This window comes from Choloepus didactylus, chromosome 2 (genome assembly GCF_015220235.1).
Source record: "Choloepus didactylus isolate mChoDid1 chromosome 2, mChoDid1.pri, whole genome shotgun sequence".
In the NCBI taxonomy this organism is placed as follows: Eukaryota; Metazoa; Chordata; class Mammalia; order Pilosa; family Megalonychidae; genus Choloepus; species Choloepus didactylus.
In genome coordinates, this window is record NC_051308.1 from 225,174,391 (window position 1) to 225,189,962 (window position 15,572).

At 39.9% G+C, this 15,572-nt stretch overlaps 1 protein-coding gene across 1 annotated transcript in view; it reads right to left on the reverse strand.

The window, feature by feature from the left end:
* CLIC4 (chloride intracellular channel 4) overlaps nucleotides 1-15,572 on the reverse strand; it is a 115,073-nt gene that overhangs the window by 21,916 nt on the left and 77,585 nt on the right. The window contains exon 3 of the mRNA XM_037828139.1: nucleotides 8,512-8,637. Within this exon, the coding sequence (XP_037684067.1) occupies nucleotides 8,512-8,637 (126 nt within the window). The remainder of the gene's footprint in view (nucleotides 1-8,511; nucleotides 8,638-15,572) is intronic.

Here is a 15,572-nt window from a genome sequence, read left to right on the forward strand (position 1 = left end):
TAAGCATCTGTGGGTTCTCACTTAGCTTCTCCAGGGCAAACTCTGGGCTTCATCTCTTAGCTTAGCAACTCCAAATGGCTGTCTCCAAAATGTCTATGGGGCATTTTCTCCTTAACATAGATTTAAATAATTTTTTACATATTTTCCTGCTAAGTCATAGAGGGAGGGAAAAAGCAGTTACAAACCAAAAGTACAATAATAAAGGGTTTTATATTTACCTATGTAGTTACCTCTTCCAATGTTCTTTATTTCTTATTACAGCTTCTAATCATTGTCCAGTGTCTTTTTACTTCAGTCTGAAGGACTCCCTTTAGCATTTCTTGTAGAGCTGGTCTTCTGGTAATGAAGTCTATCAGCTTTTGTTCACCTGTATGTCTTAATTTCTCCTTCATTTCTGAAGGATAATTTTGTCAGATATAGAATTCTTGGTTGAAAATTTTTCTTCTTTAATGACTTTTAAATACTCCAGCTCACTGTATTGTGGTCTCCATGGTTTCTGATGAAAAACCTCAGAATCTTATTGGGGATCCCTTGCATGTGGCAAGTCACCTCTCACATGCTGTTTTCAAAATCTTTTCTTTGGGAGAACCTAAGATGGTGGCTAGGTGAGATAGGGCAAAAAAAACCTCCGTGAAAAATACTAGATAAAAACCAGAAGGTGACCCAGAATACAGGTTTCAGCGATGAACTGGCTGGACAAGGTCTGCTAGAACCACAGGGGCCGCACACTTGGTGAAACTGGGAGCCTGCATTCTGAAACGAGTGAGTAAGCCAGCTGAAAGACCCAAGACCTGTGGCTGCGCTGTGGTGTGGGGAAGCCAGGGGTTGGCGTTTGGAGACGGACTGGTTCTTTTAAAAAAAACAAAACAAAACAAGGGAAAAACCCAGGAGCGGCTGCAGTTGCAATGGTGGGAACACGGCAGGAGCAGGCTGAGCCGGCCTCTTGGTGTCGGCGTGGAGGATAGCCCACTGCAGATTCCCTCAGGGCCAGGGGAGTGGGGAGGAGAGCCAGATGGAGAAAGAAACCCCACTGTTTGCAGCTGGCCCCCCAGAGGGCTGGAGACACTCCTGCCCAGGGCTGTGCCCACAGCCCAGAGCCCCGCCAGTTGTCCCGGAGCTGGGAAGGAGGAACTGTGCAGGGGAGAGGGGGGGATTGAGATGCCCCGATCAGCCATCTTTGCACCAGGCTGGGAGCACCCCTGCACGGCCGGCAGCCCGGGGCTTCCCTTGAGGGACAGCACACACTTGTGACGCAGCACAGCATTCCCTCGGCAGAGGTCCTGGAAGATACAGCTGAGAAGGGGGGCCCACTCAGAAAACCCAGGGATGCTATGCCAATGCCAGTGGTTTCTGGGTCAGTGACAGAGAGGGTCTGGGATAGAACTGAAATGAAGGCTTAGACTCTTGCAGTGGCCTTGAATCTCCAGGAACACCTGGGGGGTTTGAATATTAAAGCTGCCCTGCCTCCCTAGCCACCCGGACACACATCCCACATTCAGAGCAGACGGCTCCAGCAACACACCCAAACTGAGTTCACCAACTGAACCCCACAAGAATCATTTCCCCACACACCACAAGGATGAAGTTGAGAAGAACTGACTTGAGGGGTGTTCTAGTTTGCTAATGCTGCGGAATGCAAAACACCGGAGATGGATTGGCTTTTATAAAAAGGGGGTTTATTTGGCTATACAGTCACAGTCTTAAGGCCATAAAGTATCCAAAGTAACACATCAGTAATCGGGTACCTTCACTGGAGGATGGCCAATGGTGTCCGGAAAACCTCTGTTAGCTGGGAAGGCACGTGGCTGGCGTCTGCTCCAAAGTTCTGGTTTCAAAATGGCTTTCTCCCAGGACATCCCTCTCTAGCAAGCTTGCTCTTCTTCAAAACGTCACTCACAGCTGCACTCCATTCTGTCTCTTTGAGTCAGCATGTTTTATATGGCTCCACTGATCAAGGCCCACCCTGAATGGGTGGGGTCACGCCTCCATGGGAGTATCCGACCAGAGTCACCACCCACAGCTGGGTGGGGCACATTGCAAGCAAATCTAACCAGCACCAAAACGTCTGTCCCACAAGACCACAAAGATAATGGCAGTTGGGGGACACAATACATTCAAACTGGCACAAGGGGTATAGGTAACTCGCAGACGCCATCTACTGGTTAGTTAGAGTAAGTGTATGCCACCAACTTGTATTTCTGAAAAATTAGATTGGTATTTTTTTTTTTACAACTTGACAGAACCCTATCGAGCATAGCAAATGCCGAAAGGCCAAAAACAACAGAAAATCTTAATGCATATGATAAAACCAGACGATATGGGGAACCCAATTCCAAACACCCAAATCAAAACATCAGAAGAGACACAGTACTTGGCACAATTAATCAAAGAACTACAATCAAGGAATGAAAACATGGCAAAGGATATAAAGGACATGAAGAAGACCATGGCACAGGATATAAGGGACATAAAGAAGACCCTAGAAGAGCATAAAGAAGATATTGCAAGAGTAAATAAAAAAATAGAAGATCTTATGGAAATAAAAGAAACTGTAGGCCAAATTAAAAAGACTCTGGATACTCATAATACAAGATTAAAGGAAGCTGAACAATGACTCAGTGTCCTAGAAGTCCACAGAACACAAAATGAAAGAACAAAAGAAAGAATGGAGAAAAAAAAATGAAAAAATCAAAATGGATCTCAGGGATACAATAGATAAAATAAAATGTCCAAACTTAACTCATTGGTGTCCCAGAAGGGGAAGAGAAGGGTAAAGGTCTAGAAAGAGTATTCAAAGAAATGGTTGAGGAAAACTTCCCAAACCTTCTACACAATATAAATACACAAAGCATAAATGCCCAGCGAACCCCAAATAGAATAAATCCAAATAAACCCACTCCGAGGCATATTCTGATCAGACTCTCAAATACTGTAGAGAAGGAGCAAGTTCTGAAAGCAGCAAGAGAAAAGCAATTCACCACATACAAAGGAAACAACATAAGACTAAGTTGTGACTACTCAGTGGCCACCATGGAGGCAAGAAGGCAGTGGCATGACATATTTAAAATTCTGAGAGAGAAAAATTTCCAACCAAGAATACTTTATCCAGCAAAACTCTCCTTCAAATTTGAGGGAGAGCTTAAATTTTTCAAGACAAACAAATGCTGAGAGAGTTTGCCAATAAAAGACCTGCCCTACTTCAGATACTAAAGGGAGCCCTACCGAAAGAGAAACAAAGAAAGGAGAAAGAGATATAGAGAATTTTAACAGCCATATATAGAACCTTACATCCCAAATCACCAGGACATTCATCTTTCTCTAGTGATCATGGCTGTTTCCCCAGAATGGACTAATATGCTGGGACATAAAACAAGCCTCAATAAATTTAAAAAAAAAATTTTTTTTTTTATATATTCAAAGCACATTCTCCGACCACAATGGAATACAAATAGAAGTCAATAATTTTTGAATTGTAACTCCACTATTTACTTCCTACATGATATAAAACACACAAACTCTAATGACAAAAAAAAAATCTTTTCTTTGGACTTTGACAATTTTGATATATTTATCAGATTTGGGAAGTTTTCAGCAATTGTTTCTTCAAATACTTTTTGTGCATCTCTAGTCCTTCTGGGACTCCAATGATTCATGTATTAGTATGCCTGATGGTGTCCAATAAGTCCATCAGGCTCTGTTCATTTTTCTTTCAGTTCCTCACACTGGATAATTTCATGTCTTGTCTACAACTTCACTGATCTTTTCATCTGCCTGTTCAAATTGGCTGTCAAATCCATCTAGTAAATTTTTCATTTCAATTACTGTACTTTGCTCCTCCAAAATTTGTTTGGATCCTTTTTTAAATTTCCATGTCTGTATTTTGTTCAGTCATTGTTTTCCTAACTTCCTTTGGTTTTTTATACATGAAGTCCTGTAACTCATGGAACATATTTTAAGAGAGTTGACTTAAAGTCTTTGAGTAACAGTTACATTGTACGAGCTTTCTCAAGATGGTTTCTAACAAATTGTCTGTTTCCTATGAATGGGCTACACTTTCCTGTTTCTTAGTAGGTTTTGTAATTTTCTTATTGAGAACTGGACATTCTGAGTATTGTGTTGTTATAACTCTAGAAATCTTGTTCTTCCACTCCTCTGGGATTGCGAGGTTTTGTTGTTGTTACTGAGGGCTGGAGCTGTCAATTTGAGACTTTCTAAACTATTTTTGCTTCCGTTAATTGAAAGGAAAGAAAAAATAAGAAAAACATAGGTTCTGCCTCTTTAAGCCTCCTTTGCCACTTCTGCCTGTGGAGGGTTGGATCAATGGCTGCCCTCAGAGTCAGATCGCCAGCAATCCGAGGTAGCTGATCAAAAGCAGTGATGAGCCATCAGATCACACATCCTTTGATTTTGGAGGACCAGGTCCTCATAGCCCACCCTGGCAACAGCAAGCTGCACCAGGAATTCAGTCTGCAGTCTCCACTGCCAGGCAGCTGGAAAATGAGGATGGTAGCTGCTGCGTGGAGGGTGCAATTCACTGGTATTGACTGCAATTTATCAGCTTCTCTGGCCAGCTCTTCCCTGAAGGCTAAACAATATTCCACTGGATGCCAGAGTTCCAAAGGCGTTGATTCAGACAGTTCCTGACAGTTCAATATTTGTTTTGGTGGAGAGATTGATTCCTGGAGCTTCCTGCTCTGCCATCTTCCTGCAATCCTCCCTCATCCACTTTTTTAAAGGACTCAGTGAATTAGGTTTAACAACCACCTTCAGTCCCATTTGCTCATCACAGTCAAGAAAATGTTCTTTAGTTTTTCTTCTACCCTTCCTCTAACCTAGAGCTCGCCTCTAATTTTTTTACTCATTAAAGCACCATCCCAATTAAAGACTTACATCTTTCTTCTTTTATAAAAGCCAGCCACAACAAAATGAAAAGTGAAAAGCAGAAAATAGAGGAAACATAGGTTTTTGAAATCTACTGATCTGGCTTTGAAAGTATTCCAGCTCTGCCACCATTAATTAACCATGAGACCTTGGACAATTTATTTGGATTACTCATCTTCGATTTCTTCATAAAGTCTTTGTAAGGATTAACTGAGATAATCCCCAAATAATCCACAGAGCACAGTGTGTGGCACACAATAAGCACTCTAATGAGACTAACAGCAGAAGAATTAGTAGCATCAAGAATAATCCCTTTTATGCAAGGGAAATTTTAAAAATGTATTTAGACCCAGAACCCATGAATCTTGAAGACGACTGTATAAAAATGTAGCTTATGAGGGGTGACAATGGGATTGGGGAAGCCATATGGACCACATTCCCCTGTGTCTAGTTTATGGATGGATTAGTACAAAAATGGAGGAAGGAAACAAACAAACAAACAAACAAAGGCACCCAGTGTTCTTTTTCACTTTAATTGCTCTTTTTTCACATTAATTATTATTCTTGTTATTTTTGTGTGTGTGGTAATGAAGATGTCAGGGATTGATTTTGGTGATGAATGCACAACTATGTAATGGTACTGCAAACAATCGTAGGTACGATTTGTTTTGTATGACTGCATGGTATGTGAATATATCTCAATAAAATGAATTTTTTTAAAAAATGTATTTAGAAACTCTCGTCAAACTATAAACTACAACACAAAAACAAGAAAAATACCTCCAGAGAGAATTTAGCACAATGTGAATACTTCCTAATACAAAGTATTTAATCAAAACTGAAAGGAATAACCATCTCTGGTTATAGCATCTGTAAGAATATGTCCCCCAAAAATTAAGTGGGCTGAAATTTCTATATATAAAAAGTAAAGTGAAAATGTTTATTTTCAAGGTCCAATCCAAAGCTATGGTGTCTTAGAGAGTACTAGAAGCCAAAAATCTACAATGTTTTTACATTAGCTCTAATATTTCTCTTAATGTTTACTGTCTCAGAAGGAATAATGAAAATTCTTGATTTTTTTTGTTGCTGTTGAAGGTTAGAAGAAAAATTGAGAAAATGTCCGTGTTACTTAAGTTTTATATATATTACCAGCACACTGATGTTAGAAACTTAAATTCCTGAAAGATTTAGATAATAAGCATTTCAGACAATGATCTAAAAGAAAATAGTTTCAAATTGCTTTCACCATTTATGGTGGAGCGTTGGTAAATGATCTATAGTTACATTAGAGGAAGATCACTTTAAATTAGTGTCCAAGGGCAAGTCAACAAACTTTTAGAAATCAAAAGGGGGATCAAGTAGGTTCCATCATGCACCCAATCTCTCAAAAGTAATATTCACTAAGTTGAATGCATGTTCACAATAGATCCTTACTAAAGTGTATAAAGCTTCCATTTATTTATTTTTAAAAACCCAGTTTTGATTTCTTGGTATTCTAATTATATACATGGCCCAAGAAAAAAAGTCAAGGTATAACTTTAACATTGGTCTGGAGATGCACCTTTACTGAGGACACAAGGAGGTTAACACCCTTGGACAACAGAAGTCTGACTGACGCAGGATATGACTCCCAAGGATGAATCTGGACCCAACATCATGGGATTAAGAACATCTTGGCTGAAAGGAAACAAAATAAAGTTTCACTGGCTGAGAGATTCCAAATGGAGTCGAGAGGTCACTCTGGTGGGCACTCTTATGCACTATATGGATAACCCTTTTGAGGTTTTAATGCATTGGAATAGCCAGAAATAAACACCTGAAACTATCAAACTGAAAGCCAGTTGCATTGACTCTTGAAGATGATTGTATAGCAATGTAGCTTACAAGAAGTGACAATGTGATTGTGAAAGCCTTATTGTTCACACTCCCTTTATCCAGTGTATGGATGGATGAGTAGAAAAATGGGGACAAAAACTAAACGAAAAATAGGGTGTGTGTGGGGGCGGGGTTGGGTGTTCTTTACTTTTATTTTTTTATTCTAATTTTCACTTTTTCTGGTACAAGGAAAATGTTCAAATATAGATTGGGGTGATGAATGCACAACTATATGATGGTACTGTAAACGAATGTACACTTTGGATGATTGTATGGTATGTGAATATATCTCAATAAAATTGAATTAAAAAAATCAATCAATCAATAAAATAAAATAAAGAAAAAAGTTTGAGGCTCTGGGAAGGACAGGAAGGAAGGTAAAGGATAAGCTTTTAGAGTACAGAGTAAAAAAGGATTAAGAAAATGAAGTTTTAGACTTAGCATCAGATTGCTAAACAGAGGACAGTTCTGTTCACAGTAGAAGAGGGACTAGTTGTAGACAGAAGCATCATCACTCAGACTTCTGTCTTCCTGCCTACTGTTCCCAACCCTGCACGCCATGCTCCAGCACACTCAATGGATACCTTTAGGTTCCCAAAAGAAACACTATATGTTCCAAATGATTCTTCTGCCTGGAATGTCGGTCCTTGGGTCACCTACTGAATGCTGCCTTTTCTCTTTTTTTAATTAAAGCTCAGTTCAAGGGTTATCTATTCTCTAAAGGCTTTGCTGAGTCAACTCATTTTCCAATCCCACCCACCACCTGCACCTGACTGTGCTTCCTGAGGGCAGGAACTGTGTTTTTATTCACTACTGTATCCACAGTGCTTTGTTGCCCAGTAACTTCAGAGCAAATGAATGAATGAATACTTGGTGACTATTTTAGGACCCTCCAATCCAATAATCCCATTCCTGGGAAATGAACATAGAGGGTGAAATCAAGTTAACTAGCAAGAAAGGGTTGGATCAGAGGAAAAGACTGAAACTGAAAACATTTTGATTAAAAAATGTTTAATAGATGGACACTTACCTAGGCTGACAAAGAAAAAAGAGGAAGGATGAAAATAAATAAAATCAGAATGGGAGAGGGGATATAACTATTGACCACACAGAAATTAAGGAGATAATGACAGGATAAAAATTTAAAAGAGGATTTAAAAAAAAGAGAGAGACCAATAATGCTTTGAACCTATGCTAGGATTACAGGATGATGCAAAACTACATATCTACAATTTATCATAGTACATAAAGCTATTCCTCAACCCTACTTCACATATAGGAAAATTACAAGCACTTTAAAATCATTAGTCATGTGGGCAAATACACAGGAGATGGGGACCTGAACACCTTAAAAGACACGCCAGGGACACAGTCTAAAAGTCATCAGGAAGTTATCTTTAAAATGGCCTGACAGCAAATCCCCAACATCCTGCACCAAACATTTGCTTAAACTTTCTGGCTGCTGGCTTCAGTTTGGGACCTATATCCCTCAAATAACCAGTCTCTCCTGCTTTTACCATATTCTCTACTGCTTGGCTGAATTCCCACCTTTCTTAGTATGGCTTATTAGCCTAGCCAGAAGCCAATTCTGACATCTATATACAATAATTATAAGTAATCTTAGAATAGTGTTCTAGTTATTCCATATTAACAAACACTGTGAAATAACTTAAGTAGCATCAGAAGAAAGGGCCAGATAAGACAAAGCTTCAAAGAACTGGCAATATTCCCACGAATATTTTCTTTGATACTCACTTGGGAGGGCATAAGACTTCTTCAAGAAATTCCTCAATCTTATTTACATCCGTTTTGACTTCATTGTTGAAAGTTATAAATGGTGGGTGGGTCCCGGGAGCCAAGTTCTGCAGGTCTGCAGGCTTCCTGTTAGGCAAAATAGTGGTCAAAATCTGATCACTTTTTACTCTAACTAAAGAAGGCAACAATACTTTAAATTCTGTGTGCTTCTAAATTTAAAAATATATACAAATGAACAAGAAATAGATTTTTTCCACTAAATATAATAGCTGCAATTTAGTACTCCAGTAAGAAATAAACCTCCACAAAGCACATAATTTATGGTAAGAAAAGAGTCTTTAATGTTAACCAGAAGAAAGTTCTTTGTTCTCATTCCAAATTTAACTAAGGTGCTTAATAGAAAAGGTAGTAGAGTGAAGGTGAAAAAAAAAAAGACTTGATCTCAGCCTCTAGTCTCAACTCTGGCACCAACTCATTGTTTAGGATGAACAGGCCGTAACTTCTCTAGGCTTTCATATTTTTGTAAAATTAGGGAGATGAATAGCTGTTTCCCATAGTCCTTTTAAACTATAAAATTACAAATTCCATTTCCCTGGAAGTCTAGACACACCAGAAAAAAAGATCACCAGATTACACTACCTAATATTGAAATTACTTCAATACATAAAATATAATATAACCAGAAAGTAATGTAGTGAACATCTTTAATAAATAAATCTTCCTGATTTTAGGGTTATTCCTTAGGACACATTCCTCCAAACTGGAATTACTGGGTAAATGGGTAGGAACACTAAGGTTCTTAATGTACACTGACAACAGCATTTTAATTTTTTATTATGAAAAATATTGTAATTAACCTGAAGTAGAGAAAACAGGATTATAAACTCCCATGTAACCACCATGTAGCTTCACCAAGTATCAGTTCATGCCCAACTTTATTTCGTCTGTATCCCACCCTGCCCACTGTCAACTGAATTAGGCAATGGCATTTTAAAAACCATAAAAACGTTTATATTTTTAATTCAATAACCCCACTTCTGAAGAATTTATCCTAGGGAAACAAAAACCCAAAACTTATATTCAGAATTATTTATATTACTGAAAAATAAGGAAATGAAAAATAAGGGAATGATTAAATTAGTCTGTCAAACTCTATATTATACAATCATTAAAAATAATAGCAACATAAAAATGCTTCATATCAAGTACAGGAGAAGAATACAATATTATGTCAGTGCATACATATAGAAATAAAGCAAATGCATACCTACAGAAAAGGACTGAAAGAACACTGAAATTGATGATAAATTAGGATAGGATTGTGGGTATATGCTCTTTAGAACTAATGGTTTAAATTGCATAATGCATATTTATATTAATGATTATTTTTCATCTCTAAGACTTCTAAATAGTTCTTTTATATCTACCTGTTCTTATTTGATTTTTGCCTGTTCGTGTTTCATTTGGTGTTCTTAAGTATGTTATTTTTTCCCTCATCTCTCTGAGCTATTTTAAAGTATTTTATACAACTCACATTATTCTATTATTTTTATTTCATCTGTAGTGAATTCATTCCCAAATTTGATTATATTAGCTCTCTTTGATATTATTAGCTTTCTTCTCATTGTTTCTAGTTTTGGTTGGCAGAACTCATCTTGAAAGAAGGGTATTATTTTGCATGGGTTTTATTTCCTCCTGATCTATGCTCATCCTTCTCTGTCTAGTACTTCTACAGCTGCCTCCATGTAGACTCTGGGGATGCCTGGCCCAGGACCAGGTCAAATACTGATGGCTTAGTGCTCTGGGCCTATGGTGACACTTTAGGTATTTCAGTTTCTGTCACCAAGAGTGCAACCAATCTGAGGTGCTCTTAAATGGCAGTCAGTATGCTCCCACCTCCCTGAACACACAGCTTCACATAAGCCGTACACCCAGGCAGAAGTAAGCAGCTATTTTCTAACATTCCTTAATGGGTACAAAAGCCAGCCTCTGATTTCAAGCAGTAACCTACCTGCAGTTGTTTTACTCCGTTTGAATCCCTATCTCTGCCTGCTTCTCAAACCAGTTCATCAGGCTTGTGGTTTCTGCCCTACTCCCTGGATTTCTATTCTGTATCCAGCCCACAGAGATGTTTATCTTGTTTTTGAATTGGGCTTCCTTTCTCTCTCCCCCTTCTTCCTTTTTTAAAGACCACAAATGCACAGAATTTGAATAAAATAAAGGATACATACATATATATGTATATCATGAAGGTGAAATACTGTCATTAAATAGAATTTTCAAACACTAGTCTCAGCTTTACAGCCCAGCTTTATCAATTTCCCTGGTGCCATTCATTCTTCTCTTTTCTTCCTTCCTCTCTCTCTCAAATTAGATTCAGACAGCGCCTCATCTTTCTATGACTATATTCTAGTCAAAGACACAAGGACTAAATTATCTGATTAGGCTGAATTTAATTTTCTAACTCAGAGCACTATACCTCTACCTAAATTCTGAAGCATATCTCCCTCCAAAACCAAAGAGAAATAAAACCTGTTTTCTATCAACTTCCATAAAAACCTAAGCTCCAGAGGAGGCCTTTTAAAGGTCAGATTCTTTCACTGAGCACTCTTCAGTCTGATGAGGTAACAATGGGCACACAATGATGGGAATACATAAAACTTAGTGAGGTCTTCTACTTAAGGTAAGACTCTTAAGATTTCAGTTAGTTTGTAAGTATTCAAGTCCAAACTAGAACCAATCCTTTCTTTACTCTTCATTTCTTTGGTCTCTTTCAGTTATTCCTTTTACTCATCATCTGCACCAGCATGTCCAAGACCATGGTCATCTTCAGTTTTTAACTCTCCCACTCACATTCTCCTCAGACTCTCATTTGTTCCCACTTACAATTTATTTCCTGCTCAACTCAGGAAGATCTTGAACACAATCAAGAATCCAGAAATCCTAACAGTTTGTTTATATGCTTATTTTCAAATCTTAATATTTAAAAAATTAAAAAGTTAAGAAAAACAAAGGAAAAAAAGAGACACCATGAAGATAAGAAAGAACAACAGTATCTGATCAAAACAAGCAGGGCTAATAACATTTGTATACAATACACAGTAGAAAGCAACACACACATTTCCCTCATTGAATTATGCCAGCGATGAATAGGAATATTCTTTAACCTTGTAATGTTCAAATTGTGATCATCTGGAAAACAACCTGCCCATTCTAAAGTCATAAAAACATATCCATTAAGAGGCAGGGCAAGATGGTGGATTGGTGAGCTGTATGTTTTAGTTACTCCTCCAGGAAAGTAGGTAGAAAGCCAGGAACTGTGTGGACTGGACACCACAGAGCAATCTGACTTTGGGCATACTTCATACAACACCCATGAACATGTCGAACTGCTGAGATGAGCGAAATCTGTAAGTTTTTGCAGCCAGGGGACCCGCGCCCCTCCCTGCCAGGCTCAGTCCCGTGGGAGGAGGGGCTGTCAGCTCCGGGAAGGTGAAGGGAGAATTGCAGTGGCAGCCCTTATCAGAAACTCATTCTACTGATCCAAACTCCAACCATAGATAGACTGAGACCAGACACCAGAGAATCTGAGAGCAGCCAGCCCAGCAGAGAGGAAATAGGCATAGCAAAAAACAGCAAGAAAAACTCAAAAATAAAAGCGGAGGCTTTTTGGAGTTCTGGTGAACATAGAAAGGGGAAGGGCAGCGCTCAGGCCCTGAGGCTCATATGCAAATCCCGAAGAAAAACTGATCTCTCTGCCCCCTGGATCTTTCCTTAATGGCCCTAATTGCTTTGTCTCTTAGCATTTCAATAACCCATTAGATTTGCAAGGAGGGCTTTTTCTTTTATCTTTTTTTTCTGTTTCTAAAACAATTACTCTGAGAAGCCCAATACAGAAAGCCTCAAAGACGTGCAATTTGGGCAGGTCAAGACAAGAGCAGAACTAAGAGAGCTCTGAGACAAAAGGCAATAATCCAGTGGCTGAGAAAATTCACTAAACACCACAACTTCCCAAGAAAAGGGGGGTGTCTGCTCACAGCCATCATCCTGGTGGACAGGAAACACTCCTGCCCATCGCCAGCCCCATAGCCCAGAGCTGCCCCACACAACCCAGTGTGACGGAAGTGCTTCAAATAACAAGCACACACCACAAAACTGGGTGTGGACATTAGCCTTCCCTGCACCCTCAGCTGGTTGTCCCAGAGTTAGGAAGGTGGAGCAGTGTGAACTAACAAAGCCCCATTCAGCCATCATTTCAGCAGACTGGGAGCCTCCCTACACAGCCAAGCAGCCCAGAACCGCCCTGGAGGGATGGCACTCACCTGTGACATAGCACAGCCATCCCTCAACAGAGGACCAGGGGGTGCACGGCCTGAAAGAGGGACCCACTCGCAAGTCTCAGGGGCCATACACCAATACCAAGGACTTGTGGGTCAGTGGCAGAGACAACCTGTGGCAGGACTGAACTGAAGGATTAGACTACGGCAGCAGCTTTAAAACTCCAGGAACACCAGGGAGATTTGATTGTTAGAGCCACCCTCCTTCCCTGACCGCCCAGACACACGCCCCATATACAGGGCGGGCAACACCAACTACACACACAAGCTTGGTACACAAATTGGACCCCACAAGACTCACTCCCCCACTCACCACAAAGGCAAAGCAGGGGAGAACTGGCTTGTGGAGAACAGGTGGCTCGTGGATGCCACCTGCTGGTTAGTTAGAGAAAGTGTACTCCACGAAGCTGTAGATCTGATAAATTAGACATAAGGACTTCAATTGTCTACAAATCCTAAAAGAACCCTATAAAGTTAAGCAAATGCCAAGAGGCCAAAAACTACAGAAAATTCTAAAGAATATAAAAAAACCAGACGATATGGATAACCCAAGCCCAAACACCCAAATCAAAAGATCAGAAGAGACACAGTCCCTAGAGCAACTAAGCAAAGAACTAAAGATGAACAATGAGACCATAGTACGGGATACAAAGGATATCAAGAAGACCCTAGAAGAGCATAAAGAAGACATTGCAAGACTAAATTAAAAAATACAAGATCTTATGGAAATTAAAGAAACTGTTGACTAAATTAAAAAGATTCTGGATACTCATAGTCATAGTACAAGACTAGAAGAAGGTGAACAACGAATCAGTGACCTGTAAGATGACAGAACGGAAAATGAAAGCACAAAAGAAAGAATGGGGAAAAAAATAGAAAAAATCGAAATGGATGTCAGGGATATGACAGATAATATAAAACTTCCAAATATAAGACTCATTGGTGTTCCAGAAGGGGAAAAGGGTAAAGGTCTAGGAAGAGTATTCAAAGAAATTGTTGGGGAAAACTTCCCAAATCTTTTAAACACCATAAATACACAAATCATAAATGCCCAGAGAACTCCAAATAGAATAAATCCAAATAAAACCACTCCAAAACATATTCTGATCACACTGTCAAACACAGAAGAGAAGGAGCAAGTTCTGAAAGCAGCAAGAGAAAAGCAATTCACCACATACAAAGGAAACAGCATAAGACTAAGTAGTGACTACTCAGCAGCCACCGTGGAGGCGAGAAGGCAGTGGCATGATATATTTAAAATTCTGAGTGAGAAAAATTTCCAAACAAGAATTCTTTATCCAGCAAAGCTCTCCTTCAAATTTGAGGGAGAGCTTAAATTTTTCACAGACAAACAAATGCTGAGAGAATTTGCTAACAAGAGACCTGCCCTACTGGAGATACTCAAGGGAGCCCTACAGACAGAAAAACAAAGAAAGGAGAGAGAGACTTGGAGAAAGGTTCAGTACTAAAGAGATTTGGTATGGGTACAATAAAGGATATTAATAGAGAGGGGGGAAAAATATATATGACAAACATAAACCAAAGGATAAGATGGCTGATTCAAGAAATGCCTTCACGGTTATAACGTTGAATGTAAATGGATTAAACTCCCCAATTAAAAGATATAGATTCGCAGAATGGATTTAAAAAAATGAACCATCACTATGTTGCATACAAGAGACTCATCTTAGACACAGGGACACAAAGAAATTGAAAGTGAAAGGATGGAAAAAAATATTTCATGCAAGCTACAGCCAAAAGAAAGCAGATGTAGCAATATTAATCTCAGATAAAAAAGACTTTAAATGCAGGGATGTTTTGAGAGACAAAGAAGGCCACTACATACTAATAAAAGGGGCAATTCAACAAGAAGAAGTAAGAATCATAAATGTTTATGCACACAATTAAGGTGCCACAAAATACATGAGAGAAACACTGGCAAAACTAAAGGAAGCGCTCTCCTTGCCCCGTGTTTGTGAGCAGAAGCTCAGTTGCCCACCCCCACCCCCACCCCAGGAAAGAGAGCGAGCGGCGGGACCCAAATCTGGGTCAATTGATTCCCTCTACACAGAGAGTTGTTCCAGGGGGACTGCTTGGCTTCCACTCCTCTCTATGCCGCCATCTTGCCCGAGACTCTAGTTCTTCTAGTTTTGAGATGCCACGATCTTTTTTTCTGACCCTGCAACTGGCACATGCAAAGGCTGAACTGTAAATGATGACTTCACACAAGAAACCCAGTCTGACAGCCAATACCTCAAAGGTGATTAGATCCTCCGGCTCTTAAAAGAGTAGGAAGTCGGAGTCGGGCAGGATGGCGGCATAGAGAGGAGTGGAAGCTGAGGAGTCCCCCTGGAACAACTACAAAAAACCAGAAACAACTAGTAAATAATCCAGAATAACTGCTGGGGGACAAACAAGGCCATCCATTCATCATACACCAGCCTGAATTGGGAGGAATGCCCGAGAACACAGCATAAAATCTGTGAGTAAAACCTGTGGAACCAGGTCGGGAGACCCCCTCCCCCATAGCCCGAGCTGCGGAGCCGGGTGGTGCCAGAGAGAAGCTCTCTCCCAGCAAGCGAATACAGCTCAGCTGAGCTCCAACTGGGGTTTTAAGTAGCGAGTGTGAACTGCTCACTACAGGTATGCAGCCCCAAAAAACAGACAGAGGCTTTGGGTGACGACTGACCTGGGAGAGCCTGAGGGTTGCCTTGGACTGGGTCT